Source organism: Toxotes jaculatrix, chromosome 1 (assembly GCF_017976425.1).
Source record: "Toxotes jaculatrix isolate fToxJac2 chromosome 1, fToxJac2.pri, whole genome shotgun sequence".
Lineage (NCBI taxonomy): Eukaryota > Metazoa > Chordata > Actinopteri > Toxotidae > Toxotes > Toxotes jaculatrix.
This window is the reverse complement of record NC_054394.1, coordinates 4,295,045-4,312,469: the sequence shown is the minus strand read 5'-3', so window position 1 is coordinate 4,312,469 and position 17,425 is coordinate 4,295,045. Positions and strand designations below refer to the sequence as shown.

The following is a 17,425-nucleotide window of genomic DNA, read 5'->3' as shown; positions in this document are numbered from 1 at the left end:
TTAACTAAATGACATTGAGCCCTAACATGAAAATGTGTCTCCAGCATACAAATTGGAATTACCCTCTGCAGAAAGCTCACAGTAGCACAGGCCTCTCTTCATGTCAGTGCAGGTTAATCTTCCATCTGTGTTTTGTAAACAAGATACCACTACTGTCTGGATCTTTCTCTGTGAGGCCTGGATTTACATTCAGTGTTGTATTAATTATTAATGTTCTCTATGACTGCTGCCCTCTATGATTTGAATTTCACTCTCACTTCTATTCTCAGTATCCACCGCACACACATACACAAACGTACACACACTAACCTGGCAGTGTCTGACAAAGAGCGCGGCTACAATGAAGCTCAGGACCAGTGATCCCAGTATCATGGAGTTACAGAACTGGAGGAGCCACACACTCAGCAGACCGCTGACTTGAACAAGGTACAGAGTGGTCACCTGGAGAAACAAACAGACACAGACACACACACGCACACACACACACACACACACAGAGTGAACAATGTTGCTCTGAGAGGTGGAGTGTTTCTTTTATATGCAGCCAAACTTCCGTCATTTCTTATTTTTTAGCAGCCAGTACCAACCATATCACACGACTACAGACACCAACATGGGAACAGTACACTTCCATTAGTGCATAGTGTATAAATGCCTGCCTTTGACTGTCTGGGCATTTACCGTCACCACAACTGGACCCATTAGCTTAACAGTAGCTAAACCCCTTTGTTTGGATAATGTAGGAGAGGCAAACATTAAAGTGTGGGAGCCAATGATTCAGCAGGTGTTAAAAAAACATAATGAAATGACTTCCTGTCAGAACCAGTGCTAACGTTAGCAGACCAGGCTAACTAGCTTCCACCTTCCGAGTAACCTCCACTCCACTTTCCTGAGTGTACAATAGCTGGAGCATCATGAGAGTTGATAAATCTTTACACAGAAAGTAAGGAGAATTCAAATTTCAGTTTGACTCAATGTTTTTTTTAATTAAATTCCATTAACCTGCACTGCACTGGAGTGAAGGCATAAATCTCAGGGACAAATAAATCTAAGCAAATAAAAGCAAAACTATCTGCATGGCTAGAGTCTACTCAAAGTATGTGAGAAAGTATTGCTTTTTTGTACTTTGAGAGAACTGAACTGACCATGACTGAATTAATTAGAGCAGGGTACTGATCCAACACTCAGCCTTGCTGCAGATTTGTCCCCAGTAGGCACCAGTGATAGTGCAGCGACAAAATTACCTGTGGCCCAAAAAGCATTTTCCTCATAAACCACGATTATTAAAAAGAGGTCAATAAAAGTGTTGAGAGGACACCTGGAACTATTACTCTTTTTATTATGATATTTTTATATTTGTTAAACTTTAAACTGTCTAGAAAAGGCTATGGACCAAGTGGGACTGTGCAGGCCGGGTGACAGGGGCCAACACTGATGTGCATGTGCAGTGAGTTTATACAACATGGAAGCAAACCCACACGCTAGAAAACATTTTTGGCTTATCATTCAGTTCTCATTCAGACAAACGGCCGCCATTTTGAAGTCTGGTATCCAGTTATTATAATACATCAATGGAACTTTAAGTATTTGGTCCTTCTTCCAGCCATACCTGTGTAGTTGTTAAGAAGTCGACACAGTCCAGGGTGTATATGATGAGAGCCTGAACAAGGAGGATGAACTGGTTGAACTGCCACGTCAAACAGAAGCAGAACGTCGTCACATACATCAACCACACCATCACCTTCTAAGGAGGGAAACACACATACAGACACACAGGGGTTAAGTTCCTGAACTGAATACCAATGGCATACAAACTCACTCCTGCTGGGCTGCCAGCTCTTTTTACAGACAGCAGACTGTCGAACAGGCTGGGTGTGTCAAGTCAAGGCCAGTCTGTGTGGTCAGGATGGTTAAGAAGTTCGATTTGTGTGTGTGTGTACCTGCTGCAAGGCGGTGAGCTGAGGCCTAAGGTAGCAGGTGATAGCAGTGACCTGCAGCGCAAGGAAGGGCAAAGACCAGTTCTCTCTGAGGGAGATGGTGAACTCCACACGAGTGGTATCTACCCTGGAAAGAGGGAGAGAGGGAGCAACGGAGGGATGGAGAAATAGGCGGAGGGTGGAAATCAATTTTAAAAACTGATGTAATATTAAAAATGTTGGACTCACAATGGAGGGCTGAACAGTGTGAGGCATACTGCACTGACTCTTTGTCTGTTTGTAGCTTCCTGTGGTTTGTGTGTTAATGGGGCACAGTTTCATGGTGTTTTATAGTATCAGTTAAGATAAGGTGTAAAAAGGCTGATTCACTGACAGCTACTGTGAAGAAAAACGGAATGATGTAATTTACCTTAACAAAAGCACATTGTAATATATAGAGTCCCAGTGAGTTTCAAGTGAAATACTAATATGCTTCAAACTCTGCTGTTTTCTTTTTCATCACAGCAGCTCTTTGTGTAACTTTTTGAAGTTGTAAAACTCTGTGACCCTCCATTTTACTGTTTACAGAGGTCGCCAGAGAAATCTCGGCCCGTCTATTGATCCAAAAGGACGGCAGAGAAAACACCAGCAGGGCTTCTGAACTTATTTCAACTTTAGGCACATTTCCAACAACCCACTCACACTAGTTCACACCAAAGGCAAACAGAAAGGTCTTCATGCCCTCTGGTGCCCAGTGCAACTACAGTGTCTTACAGGGATAGTTCAACATTTTTCTGAATTATGTTTCTACCTTTTTTTTTTTTTTTAGTTAGGTGAGAATATTGACACCACTCTCATGTCTGCATGGTACATGTGAAGCCAGCAGACATGAGTGTAAAGACTGGAAACGAGTACACTGTTAGCCAGGCTCTGTCCAAAAATATCACAATAAGCCTGCCAGCAACCTCTAAATTTGACTAAGTAACACATTATCTCATTTATTTAATCCACACACAGAAACGTAAAAATAAGTTGTGGTTTTACAGGGAGTTATGTGCTGCAAAATGTTTTTTGGCTGGTGACACCCAAGAAGTTTCCTGTTGGACTTCACCTACAGAAATAACACTGAAACATGCTGGTTTCCAGTTTGACGGCCTCATTTGTGTCACTGGGCCGTCATACTACAGGAGTGACAGGTAACTCCAGACAGGCCACAGCTCTAGCACCTGTACAACACATCAAGTCCTTAACACATTTATTACAACCACTGAATCTTGCACCACTCTTTTACTCCAGTAATACTAATGCAACTGAAGTGGTGCCATTCACCACATGAAACTGAGTCCTTAACCATGTCCACACCAAAAGAGACCAAATGCTGCTGAATGATTCCCACAGTCCGACAGTGTCCAAGCCGCTACAGTAAAAAAAAAAAAAGGGCACCAGATCAGAGTTAAGTTTTGGCTCTCACTGAATTCATACTTTGCTCACATTATATTCCTTTGCTGGAAATTCATCATTCAGAGGGACTTGATGTTTCAGCCGATTTATGTTCATTTCCACTGAACAATCAGAAAAACTAACCCTCAATAAAAACACATCTTAAAAATATTCACATCTAACATAAAAAGAACCTTTATTAAAATGGGCTCATTCACAGAATTGTGTAGCTGGAGTGATTCATTTAACTGATTTATTTTCTTTGTGTATAAGAAATAGTAATTAAAATTGACCTCGGTTGTGCTGCTGTTTTAAGAAGGACCTTGTCCATGGTAATTCTGTTAATTTGACTGCTCCTGTACACGGTATAAAGAGTTGAGCAGTGATACAGAAAGAAAAAGCATACAAAGAAAGTAATAATTGTAGCGTAATATCAAGGAATGACTTACTAATGATAAACACTGAATTAAATACATATTAAAGAAAGGCAAAAGAAAGCATGAAAACCTGTGAAATATGTAAATGTAAAAAAAACCCACACATCCACCAATTCAAGGACACAGATGGAACTCTACCAAAAAATAAAAACTAAAAAAATGTAATGATCACATCCAAGATTTAAAGCAAGCAGATACACAGTTGTCTGATATATGGGGGAAAGTGTGGATTATTTTATGTAAATCACTCACATATTTTTGGAAAGGTCAGAAAATAGCTGTTGTGGAAAATGGTACCCAAAGTTATGGGATCCCTTTGAGATTTTATGGTTTTAAACAATGTATAGTTTGTCAAGCTGGAGTGATTCACCTGGATGTCATCCACATCAAACCCTCATCTTATGCTGAAGTAAATTTGCCCTAACATTTACAGAGATCAAGCGCAAGTCAAGTGAAAGGGGCACTACACTCTCGCCCTTTCACTGTCTCATTCACACACATGAACGCACAGTCGTCACCCACCTGTTGAGAATGTACCAGACCCCAGTGAGAGCACCAGCCAGCCAGGAACCAGACAGCAGCCATGCTGTGAGGTACAGAGCGATCACATACACCGCTTGGAGCGAGAACACTGTGTAAATGTAGAAATACACTGGCTCCAGATACGACTGGACCACACACACAGACACAGACACAGACACAGACACAGACACACACACACACACACACACACACACACACACACACACACACACACACACACACACACACACACACACACAGAGAGAGAGAGAGAGAGAGAGAGAGAGAGAGAGAGAGAGAGAGAGAGAGAGAGAGAGAGAGAGAGAGAGAGAAACCATTGGTTCATTAGGCTCTGTAAATGAACACAGAGAGTTGACTGCAGTGACAGCGACTGGCTCGGGCACTCAGGAACACTGTGGCATTTTCAAAGTTTGGTCTGATATTTTACTTTATGACATTCTTGTCACACAGTGAGATCACTCATGAAGCTAAGTAGCTGTTTCTCAGTTAATTGATATGCCAGTACCGAAACCTTTTCCTCTGGTGTGACAAGTGCAAGTGTGCCGAGCCATGTCAGCTGTAAGACCAAAATGCCACAGCAACTCAAATGCCTGACAGCCACCTAATATGACAATCATTCATAGCAGTAGCTGTAACTTGGTGGTAATAATTATTATATTATTATTAATAGTTGTTGTAGTAGTATTAGTAATAGTATAACAAAAATTACAAAAGGAAAAATATATATTTTTCAGTTCCCTGGAGGGAAATATTATTTTTATATTTTCTCTGAATGATTTATTTTATGGCCCAAAATGACAAGAAAAGCCACAGAAACAGTCGATCCCTTTGTAATGGCAGCAGTCATTCCTCTAATCTTTTGTGTTTCACAAGCTTTTTGTAAACAGCTGACAGCTGAATGATGTGTTACCTGTATGGGCAACAATCTGTAGAGAACACTGAGAAAGACCTCCTGGTAGATATTCATTCGCTGTAGGAGATTAATGGTCCTCTTGGATTCTGTCAAGTTGTCATGGATCAAATCTGAGAGCCCTAGGAACACACACACACACATAAACACACACTTTAAAAATGCCGCAGTGACATAGACTGATAACAACAATTATTGGTTTGTGACGACCTGGGAGGAAAGGGTATGAATGTTTCTCAGAGCTCACGTTGCTCATTTACAGTGTGGTGCTGGTAAAGAACAATAACACTGTTTGAAATTTCTGTCAAGAACTGAAGCCACAGATTGTTCTGCTTGACTTTAATTCCTTAATTGCTGAAAGCACAATGGATGTCTGAACCCATCAGTGCATTCAACCTCGACAGCCCTCAAACATCACTTTTTTTGCTGAAGGAAATCCTGTATAGAGATGAGGAAATTCTTCCAAGGACCTTTAAAGCCCTATAAGCAACATATTTTTTTTAATACTGAGAACAGACCACCACTTACTACTACTGACTGATGAGCCCACACAGATTTGACTCTGGAGAGTTTTAGCACCTTTCAGCTGGTGTTTTGATTTGATGATTTACAGCTTTATTGATTTTGTCCAGTCGGAACTGTAGCAGGCAGCTGTACAAAAAAATAAAAATATATATACTGTATATATACATATACACAAACTCCACTGTACAGTTCCTGCCCCACAACAAATAGCAGAGCTGGTGAACACAACAGGAAAGTAAATATTGGACTGATATCTGCCACAAACACAAGTCCAAATAAGCGCTGATGTTGCTCCATATCTGATGAGTGAGACAAAAGGTAACAAGCTCACAATATCAACTTAAAAGGTGATATATTAATTAATACGTTTCTGCTGCCACCAAGTGGTCAAAAATCTGTTGTGGTAGGTTTAAATGATATCCAGGTTTATTATCACTTGTTTTTATATCTTTATTTCTATAATTTGTGATAACACTCAAGTCACCAAAGTAACTGCTGAAATGTGGGAACATGGCAACACTGGCACAGCAAAATCCAACAGTAAAAACAACACGAGCGGTCAGACTCCAGGACAATAGTTTAGTCGGATAATTTTACCACGTAAAACTGAAAGTGAACACACCTGAAATGTTGGCAATCATCCCTCATTGAACAGGAAACAATTCTGAGTGCAACTACAGCAAGTACAGTAGGTCAATGTTGAATCAGCAAGTCAGTGTGTAAACTGCGATGGTTATAATTTTAGCATTCACCTTTAAAGGGCCTTGGTTTCCAACCGGTCTGACAGTCAGACTACACATGCTTCCTGCCTTGTCTGATTTCTGTTCAGCGACGCTGCTGCATCCTGCCATCTCAGCAATTACTTTGGTGAGCGGTGAACGGTATCATTACAGATAGATGGCAAAATCTACTAAAACAGACCCAAGTTGTAATAAACCAGAATTATTCTTTAACAATGGCATTGTCCTGCCATGCAAAAAGACTGGTAGCGACACACACTGGTATCATCATTTCAAATTAGGCACTTGGTACAGTATCATTGCTATGCATTTCATTTGACTGAAACAAAGTGCGACACCAAAGTAGCAGCAGAGAGCTGGGTTTCTGCTGCAGGCTGGGATGTGTCAGCCTGATCCCTGCTGTGTTCTTGATCCATGTAAGACCATAAAAACCAGTACTGTTTTCCATAAACAAAGTACACATTACCACCCACACACACACACACAACCCACTCCACTTCATTCATTCTTTTTTATCTCTTTCTTTTGAACTGTCAATTTTGCTTTATGCCACTTCATTCCTCCCTCTCCTCTCATCCTTTTCCTCTCACTCTTTCCTATCTCACTTTGATTCCTCTTACCTATCATAGCTCCTTTATCCTTCCCCTCTGTACTTATACCTTAGCTCTCACCCCTGCTTCTGTAGATTTATTTTTTTTCTCCTTTCATTCTTGCTTCCACCCTTATTCCCTTTCTCTCACCTCACTTTTTTTATCTTCCACATGAATATTTTATTTTCTCATTTCTTCCGTTATGCCATCACTTCATTCTTGCTTCCATCCCTATATATGTCTCCTCCCTTCCTCCCTTCCTTACTTGCAACCCTTAAAACTACTGTAGTTTCTGCATGTCATGTTGTTCTGCTGTCCCTTGTGCTTTTATAACAAGTGTGACAGGAAAAGAAGCAAATAGTGAAGTAGAGAGGGAGGTCAGCCAGTTCCTCAACTGATTACCCCACAGCTCAGTTATTTGCCTTAGTGGAAAATTAGGCCTGTTTCCAACGAGGAATTTTACATGGTAATGGGAACAAAATAATTAGACTAATTTCCCACAGACCAGACCGTGCGTCATGAGAAACTGAAGTGATTTGTTTGGTCTGGTTGGAGGGACACAAAGTTCTTTGGAGAAGCAGGTATAGACAGCCATCTGGTGTCTCTATCCATGTAAATAGTTTTTGTTATAGCCATAGCAGTTTCACAAAATTACAAATATCAAAGTATAAAAAATTATGTGATTTTTTACTGACATTGTCTTGTTGTGATCATTACGGCCTGTTTGATTTCTAACCGGTGGCCGCCAATTTTTCTGGCTGAAAAAAACGAGTGTCACTGGTAGATTTTTATCAGCTAACCCTACCTACCTAATTAAACTAATGCTAGATGGTTCTCAACCAACTAATGCAGCCAGCTGACACATTTTAAAACAAGAACACAGATAAAGGTAGATATGTTCAGATAACTGGATCCATTATATCATGTACAAACACAAGTAAATTAAAAAAAAAAAACACAAAAACAAATCTACATGTGATAGAAAGACAGCTCAGTCACCAGAGATAGCATTTTCAGTATGATAAGGGACAATGTAAGATCAAACTGTCAATGTTACCAAAGAAAAGCTTTTTGGGATGAGGACCAACAAACGTGTGTTTGGCCAATGCAGCGCTTTCTCAGGTTACACTGACTGGAGTTGCAGGGATGTTAATTCAAACTAAAAAAAAAAGAAAGAGCTGCTAACGTTGGCCTAAAATCTGACAGCATCTATTCCACACAGTAAGGAAGTACTACTTGAACAGTGACAGCATTAACAGGGCTAAAACCTGTAACCTGAGGGGCACATCATCAGAAACATAGTGCATACCTTCCTGTATGGATGGGGCCTGCAACATCTGCTTGTAGTACGAGTAGTAGAGTCCACACTCTGTCCGAAAGGAAATCTCCCGCTCCACTTCCTGAAAGCAAAAAGGGGAATTTGGTTGCATGAAACCAAGCACTTCTGTTCTCTGTAATACGGAAAACAGTTATACTGGCAAGACATGACAGAAACATGGAGGATAGAGGCAAAGCAGCTAATACACGCTAATCCTCAACAGTAACAATAAGACAGGTAACACAGTCTGTGTGTGTGTGTGTGTGTGTGTGTGTGTACTGTACGTGTTTGGAGGACGTATTCCCAAGAGATTTTGTGCTTTCTGTGCATGAATACTGTTCAGCTGGGGGAGGGTAAAATGAGAGAGCAAACAGTAGACAACCAGCTGCAGAATATTAATATCACGTTCAGTTAGTAAATAGTTTTTACAGCTGGGCTTGACAAAAAAGAAATTCTTTGATTATAGTGACAGATTTATTTGGCATATCAGTTGTATGATTTAACTCAAAGATTTTTTTATTTTTTATTTTTTTTGTCTCCAGGATTATTGTCCCTCCACAGATAAATGCATTCATTCCCACGAATCTTGAAATCTGCTTATTAAAAACCCGAGCATATTTCTGAGCATTGTTACAAAGCCATTTTAAGTGATCCTTTTTCCAGTAATGACTTCTGATTAACAGCTCATCCTTCATAAAAAAAAAGACTTAACGAGACCTAAATCACAACTAATGGACACAAAATTGATACGACACTGATGCGTCGACTAAATGACAGACTGAGAAGGAACAGCTCAACAGATTTCCATTTGCATTACAACCAAAGCTATTATGCTGAATAATACACTGATCCACCATGGAGTGACACTCAAATAAAGTTTGGATGTAAAATATTCCCTAAAATGTCAGTCTATAGCCTGTAGCTCCACCACAACTACCAGGTGACCTAAAAAAAAAAAAAAGGATGCAGATCATCACACCCAGCCTGTACCTGACAGCAGATGTGGTTCTACAGCTAATAGAGAGGATCAAAAACAGGCAGGACACCAAGCAGCACAGGTGAGTAACTACACAGGCTAGTGGTTGTCAGTCATTTTCCAGACTCACACAGGTCTTCCCACCAGTTGGTTCATTTCATTTACCTGCTTTGAACTATTTGCTGATTAACTGATTGAAAACTAGCTGGGTTCAGAGTCCTGCAGAGTAAAATAGGGAACCACTGATTGATGATGCAGAGATATCAGTCCTAACATGTTTCTGGGTAGAGAGGGCCCCTCTATAACACGCAAATACAGGAAGAAATGATGAACATCTTCACTAAAAGAGTGTGATGGGAGTTTTCACCCTCAGGACCCTCCACAGACATGGTCCAGCCACACAGGTGTTCACTTTACTGGTTTAATTAGACATGTTCGCAGGACATGAGATGTGAGCATGTAAAGACTTGTGCTTAACTTGTGCATAAGTTAATTTTGTTGCACCTACACCTTTAAAGTTTCGTGACTTCAGCAAACTCTGAGCATAGCTCCACCTACTGTACATCTACCAGTACTGATGATAGTACTGGATACTTCTCATTCATCCATCAATACACACTCAATAAGCAGCGCTGGGCTGGCCATCAGCAGAAACACACACACACACACAGTATCAATAAAACAAGTAATGAGTCCTACCATGAGCTGAGAGAACCACAACAGATTCTCATGTATGGTGTTAACACACCAGGCCTGAGTCAGTGCCAACATCCCAGCCACTAACAACCCTGCTGCCATGGAAACACACCGTCTCCAAGGCCACAGGGGTGGAATTCCTGAACCGGAACAAGTGTCTGATCCTCCAAACAGAGAAACCCTCCCTCTACCCCGATCCTGTGTGGCATTAGAACTTGCAGTCCCCCACATCAAGTTATTGCTGCATCTCCCGTCAGCCGGTGCATCTTGTGAAAGGCCCAAATTCTGTTCTGGCTCGTTCGGCTTAACTCTCTTACGAAGCTCCATTTTGCCTGAGAAGACGGAGATTATCAATAAGTTCTTGGATCCTTTGATGAGCTGAACCCAGGTAGATAAACAGCATGCTCCTGGCTTGAGCTATAGAAGTGATCCAAATCCATTACGGTAATAAATGTAAATGCGGTGTGTTTTTCTTTTCTTGAAGTCAGTCCAAATAAATTAGCTTTTTAATCGCTTCAAGTTCCTTGCCAAAGGAAATATGCAAACGCTTTCTCTGAGGGAATGAGCAGTTAGTTTCCTTCCCAATCCTTCTTTTGAGTTTGCCCGAGGCAAAACAAGCCTTGGCTTTTCACCAAGAACTCTGATGAGATGGCTAATCCTCAGTTTAAATTAAGGTCAAAGAGAATAAGCCTAGTTAACAAGTTCACACATTGCTCATTACCCTGAAAGCTAGTTCATTTCTCCGAAGGCTCCTCTTCTCTCTGTTTCTCTCTGTTACCATTTCGTCTTTATGGGTCTTTGAATAACTCCTATCTCTCTGATGTGGTGCTCAAAGAATCCAAGGGTCGGTCCAGCACTGGCCTTGCTTCGTCTTTCCTCTACTTTATGTCTTCCAGAGCCTAAACATGAACGACCTCCGCCTCCCATGAGCTCCAACAGAGACTCCAAAACAAAAAGAAGTCTTACTCAACAAATCAACGACTACGTATGAAGACAAAAGCAAACATAAAGACTGAGCCACAGTGAGTCTGCAAACAACAGGACGGGCTGTAGATAAGTAGAGCAGCCAGAGGGAGGGAAAGAAAAGAGAGTTGACTACTGGTGACCTCTTGTCTATAAAAGCACACATGCACGCAGGAAAAGAATAAGATGGGTGGGGGTGGAGAGCAGTGAGGGGAACATGTTGGAACATCGTTCGGAAAATGCAGCGAACATTTGTCAGAGGGTTTGTGGACCTGGAACCAGCTTCAAACTGTGAGCACATGTCTGAAATAGACTCCACTAGGCACTGGGACCAACGTGGACATGACTTCACACTTGATGAATTCAAGAGGCCAGATAAAGCCAGCTGTCTGACTGCATACGTAAGAGGAAGACCTGTGACTGTGAGAACTGTAAGGATGTGTGTAAAAGAGAGGAACAGCAAAGGAGCAAGAAGAACTCAATGATAAACCTCAGACTAACGCTGCCACCACATTCCTTCAACAACACACTGGGTGAGGAAACCACATGTGAGATTATTACAAATGGCGCCCTTTCTGTTGAACAATCGCTTCTGCACAGACTGCCTACACTCCGATACCATCCGTCACGAGGGGTCAGGTCAGGCAGCAAGAACCGCAAAGTGCCAACACCAAGCGAGAAGGACTCCCAAACTCCCAAATTACTTTCCAGCGTGTTTCACGGTTCTTTCCATCCTACTTGACCAGAGGAAACTTTAGAAAGCATGTGTGTGTCTGAGACAGTAAGCGGAAGGGTAAAAGTGAGACAGAGATAGAGAGAGAGACAGTGGGTCTCTACAGGCAGGAAATGAAATACATCATCTCACTGGCTGAGGGAGCAACAGCAAGCAGTTCAAGCATCAGCTGGCATAGCCACAAACATCTGAATAGCGTGTTAGGTGTACACTACACCATTTTCTGCGGCTTGGAAAAGTGAGGCATGTGGACTTAGAGTTAGGATTTAGGGTAAGTCCACACTAAGTCAGCTAAATGTGAACATGAATCTGTTTCCCTCTGTTTTGGCCCCTCTGTCCCCACTAAGCCGGCAGTTCACAAACTCTACTCCAGAGTGGATAAATCTGAAAACACTGGTACAGTGTAATGAAGAACATTACTTTTAGAAAACAAACAAAAATGCCTGCCCACTGTTTTAATAATCTGTACTTTTGATTAGACAACTTTGCCTTCAGCTGTATTAAAACACATCATAGGTAATCACAAAGAGCAATATGCATTTGCACAAATCTGACTGGAAAACACAGCACCTTGTTCGATGCCAGCAAAAGCTGAACTAGATTTTACTTTTAGGTTTAGATTTTATTGGAGCACTGTCTGTTGGCACTGCTGCTGAGCCAGCGCACTGGCCTCACTGGAAATGAATGAGCGAACAGTACTGTTGTTGGAAATCAAAAGCCTGACTTGTTCTGATTGTCCAATCTGAAGGGCAGACAGAGAAGCCAACCATCGCTGACAGTGGGGGACACTTGCCATCCTTTAAATATGCAAAGTCTCTCCTGGAAGACATGCTCTCACTTGTTCACATGTTGCCACAAATAGTTGTGCAACAAATGGAAAAGAAAGCTTGACAGAGTAGTTCAAACCCTGCTTACACTCTTACCTCCACAAGCTCTGGGTGAGGTTTAAGAAAGTTAAAGGAATCGTGAAGTATAGCCACCCAAAACCAACACCAGAATCCTGTGAGATGCTGAGTTTCCAAAGCTCTTTGACCATCCAACAAGCAGCTACAATTGAGTATAATACAGCCGGTAGGCTGTCTGCCACACCTCTGACCAGAAGCTGGCTGCGATGCACATTTGTGTCGTTTGTAGAGAAGATACTAAATGAGATTTATCTGTTTTCCTATTCAGTGGGCTTTTCAGTGTTGATGGAGATCTTTACTAAAACTGTCTGTAGAATGTGTTAGTGTGGATGCACGTTGCCGTTACTTGTAAAGAGCATTTTCATATTGAGCCAGCTCTGTGTCAACGTGGCCTTAGACACAGGCTTTGATAGCATTAACAGAAGGAAACACTTCACACACACACACACACACACACACACACGTGTGTGCAATGTGTGATGATGTCAACCAGGAGCCCTCTTATGTGAGAACATTTCGGGGAAATGTTCACCAGGCCCGTAAAGTGACCTGTGTTTATTATAAATGAAAGCATCTGTCTGTCTCTTCCCATCACACACACATAAAGAGAAACAAGACAGCACAGGACCACAAGCTGTGTCCATGCGGACTCCGCTCAATTAACTCGATGTGCTGCTTTGTCTCCCAGTGACAAAAACTCACAAATTATCCTATGCAGATTGCCTTTATGTGGGTCAAGACGCACAGCACATTTGCATGAGAAACAGATGAAGCACCTGGCTGGCACAGCAAGTTACCCCTGACAGATGAGACAAATTCTGAGTTTTTTTGAATTTTTGAGGACCGGCCCATTCGGTTGTTTTGTTTGATTCCTCCCTCTCTCCCTCTGATCTCCACAAAAAAGAAAGTCTGTTCTGTGATTAGGATAATGCCTCAAAATCTGAACTAATATGTACAGATGCATCTCTGCTATCAGGTATGGTTACTCCGTACAGGCAGGGAACAGCTTCCACCAAACTGTGAAAACTGAGAAATATGAACTCACCATTTCGACAACATATTTTTATACACTCGAGCTAAGTGTCTGCTGTAGAACTACTTGATCATGGAAGTGTCACTTAAAGCACCAAGAGGACTCCTGCTATGGTCAGGAGTGTGCACAGTCTCTATCTCCAGGACTTGATCCATGGTCCACAATCTGATACAAGAACAACACAGATAAAATGGCAACAGCAATGAAACACTAAGTAAAAAAATAAATAAAACCACCTGTGGCCTCGGTTACTGCCTCTGGGGAGTTAAATTTTGTGGTGCCAACAGCACTTTTTAGGATACTGTGAAAACTTTAGGCACGAGTGACATTTTTTTTCTGTTTGTAATTTTTTTCAGGAATAAACTGCTGAAAGTAGCTGTGTGTGTGTGTAGAGAATGTATCTGGCCGACAGGACAGGAGAGGAGTGGGTGGGATTGTGGCTGGTACCACTTTTTAGACAAAAAGTCGTCCCACAGTATCGTAACACTGCATGCAAACCACACAACACGGGACTGAAACAGGCTACACAAAAAGTGACCTGCATTCCTTGGCTCAGTTGACTCATACACTTACCAAAACAAATGACTATTACTGCACCTCTAAATGAGGCAAAAACAACACACAGCCACAGCGTTCATTTACATTTTGCCCCAGTTATGACTATGACAGAGCAATCTGTTCTGCCATGTCAACCAGCTCAAAATCTGCCATGTATGTCTCAGTCTGAACCAGGGTGCTGGTGAAGCTCTGGAAGGGGGGGATTTAAAAATTACATCATATCTGGCAGGGCACAATGTTCTGCTGCTGCACGGAGCTAAACAGACTCTGAAGAAGACTGAGTAACAACCAGTTGCCCCGGTGTTTCAGGACTTCGTGCGGTTCGTATAACGGGTCTGAAAATCAATCCACTGCAGTGCATGGAAAAACAATCTTCCCATTTCAGGATGAAGTGTTTATGATGTGTTTTCAGGCTATTTGAGGGAGAAAACTGGATGAGGGGATGTGTCTGATTGGCATTTATGCCGAAGCTACATTTCCTCTTGAGATAAGCAGAGAATGGGAGTGGAAATTTTTTTAGCTTTTAGATGTTCAAACCGGGAGACATTTTCCATCTGTAAATATCCACATCTGTGATGTGGCTGATGAGTCTAACACATGGATGTCAAAACCCAAGATAACCTCCATATAAACATGCCAGGTACATCAATCCAGCCATCTCTGCTGCTTCTTAACAAGAGCCTCATAAAACAGATGAAAGAGTCCATGTGCTTTCAGCATTCCCAGATCTTCTTGGCCTGGCACAAACCCAGTGGCAATGCTTTGTATTAAACTGTCGCTGAGACACACAGCACTTAGGTTTACTAAACCACTGAGGAATCAGGTGTAGCAGGTGTACCAGTTGCAACTGGTAACATTCACAATTCTCATAAACAGCAACACTAACTCACTCCATTCTTAAGTCACAAAACCCTCTTTAAATAATTTACCAATTTAAATTTACCCTGCCAGAGGTAAACATTACATATAGTAGCTTGTGAAACGCAGACTGCATCCCAGCATTCACTGCTAGAGCCTCCTTGTGAATTTGGCATTACGATAAATAAATTGAGTCTCAATTATTTCAAGAAAATTTCTTCATCAACAAAACAAAAAGAGAATTTCCTGGCTCAAACACTGTAACAGTGAGGGGCCCTTTACCTTGATGTTGGAGAACCACAGGTCGTTCTCGTGTAGTGTGGCCACGTAGATACAGCACAGCAGGCCAAGACCAACAGACACAGACCAACCAACAGATGTCCAGACTATTGCCCCCCATGACCAATCACCTGCAGGATCATTAACATGTCAGTGAGTTGATGCTGTCAAGTTAACAGTTTTTAAAAACACATAAATAGAACAGAAAAACTATCTGCTGTGATTAATAATGGCTGTGATGGCTGCATTTTATTACAGTGCTGCACTAAACCAGGTCACTGACTCAACCTGCACAATACCGGGACCATTTAAACACATAAATATGACTGCAACCATTATAAATTTTACTTGTTATAACTGTGAGTTTTGTTCAGTGGATACCAGTGAAATACAGATTATGCATGTAATATAAACAACATTAATTACAGTCACTTATATTTAAGTCTGTGAAGTAAAGCGTGACTACATATCCGTGGGCATAAAAACGGTGTGAGAGTGCAGGCTTTAACCAGCATTTTATTTCAACCCCACTAAGAACTTTTCTTCCCATTCTGTACCCACAGCAGGTCAGAGGTCAGGGTCAGATCCAGGGCACTGACCCTGGATATGGATGTGATTCAAACAAACCTCAGCACGGTGGATGTCTGCCAACCGTGCTTACCTCCCCATCAAAGGGCATTTCCTGCAGCCACTAGGCTGTTCAGCTGCTGCCCCCGCCCCCCCACCCACCAAAAAAAACTACATATGAAAATCAGCCGGGCGGGAGGATGGCTCACTCACCATGCAACATCTTCTCTGGATGATGATCGGTGCAGATGTTGGGCTCCTGGGACTGAAACTCTGCACCAGGAGGGTGCTCCTTCCCCTTGCTGCCCTTCCTCTGACGCAGGGCTGTCATGTTGAAACGCTGTAACCAGACAGGGGCAGTGTGTCTGATTACACACACAGATCTGATGGAGGCATCAACAGATACCAAGTGAATACACACATACACAGGCATATATCCTTAACACACAAACAGCGTGTGCGCCACTGCAATTTGAGCCAAAGCAAACAACGACCTGCACCACTGTTGGTTTCCCTTCACTGTTTGGAGCCTTTCATTCAGTCAAACACTGATAGATGGGGCGGACAGGCCTGCTCACGGCGGCATGTCCTCACATCACGCTGCTGCCAGAATAATCTATGAACACCGACTGCACCCGGATCACCGGCAAACTCCATTAATCCCACCGTGTTCTTAGCGTTATGATGGCTGGCTACGCCAAACATGACAGCAAATGTTAAAGTGCCTAACAGAGTATTAGCGGGGACATTAACGTCGGGGGTGATGCGAAATGGGTGAGACACAGAATGCGATGAAGTACGACAGGATTAAAGTCCTACTGTGTAGCACGAACACACAACTCCAGCCGTGTTATTATCAGTGTGCATTTTACATAAAGGCGCGCTCCCGTTATGGACGCCACACTTGCTTTCTCTCGTTGACGGCAACAAAGACTTGAGCCAACGGTACATGTACAAGCCTCACCCTCCTCTACAGCAGCGGCTGGTAGGATGGTCCGACAGCTCTTCTCTACCTCCCCCTCTCTCTCCCTCTTTCTCTAAGTCCCTCTGTCTCCCTCCTCTTTAATTTTTCTCTCATCTTTTTTTTCCCCTCCCGTTAAAATTCATCGATCAGCTTCTTACCGCACTGGGTTTAACCAAACCACGGGACAATACCGGAACACAGGAGAGCCTGCCTTCAAAATAAAAGCGCAGAAATATCACTTTTTGTAAAAGGCAGGAGTTTTGAGTTGTAAGACGTGCGCTGGAGGAGACACTAATAATGTCTCTGGATGGGTTACACGGTTACCACATCAGCCCCATTTTTCCTTCGCACAAGCCCGAAAATAAAGTACTCAAAACAAAAAAAAAGTTTGCTTACAGTCATAACCCTTTTCTACTTTGAAATTTTACAAACTTAAACTCAAAATGAAAGAGATACTGAAAAAACAGTGGCACA

The 17,425-nt window shown here is 42.2% G+C and overlaps 1 protein-coding gene across 6 annotated transcripts in view; it reads right to left on the bottom strand.

Annotated features, from left to right (window-relative positions):
• dpy19l3 (dpy-19 like C-mannosyltransferase 3) overlaps positions 1-17,102 on the bottom strand; it is a 44,060-nt gene extending 26,958 nt beyond the window's left edge. For 2 of the 6 annotated variants that reach the window (XM_041042168.1, XM_041042186.1), the window contains exons 1-9: positions 16,952-17,102; positions 16,201-16,327; positions 15,424-15,551; positions 8,411-8,501; positions 5,247-5,368; positions 4,316-4,461; positions 1,941-2,064; positions 1,610-1,744; positions 310-441 (exon numbers count right to left, since the gene is read on the bottom strand). In XM_041042168.1, the coding sequence (XP_040898102.1) occupies positions 310-441; positions 1,610-1,744; positions 1,941-2,064; positions 4,316-4,461; positions 5,247-5,368; positions 8,411-8,501; positions 15,424-15,551; positions 16,201-16,318 (996 nt within the window). In that variant the 5' untranslated portion in view covers positions 16,319-16,327; positions 16,952-17,102. Of the gene's footprint in view, positions 1-309; positions 442-1,609; positions 1,745-1,940; positions 2,065-4,315; positions 4,462-5,246; positions 5,369-8,410; positions 8,502-10,094; positions 11,130-15,423; positions 15,552-16,200; positions 16,371-16,951 lie in introns of those variants that run through there. The other 4 variants (XM_041042151.1, XM_041042159.1, XM_041042177.1 and 1 more) reach the window with 3 other exon arrangements.
• Between the last annotated feature and the right edge of the window lie 323 nt (positions 17,103-17,425).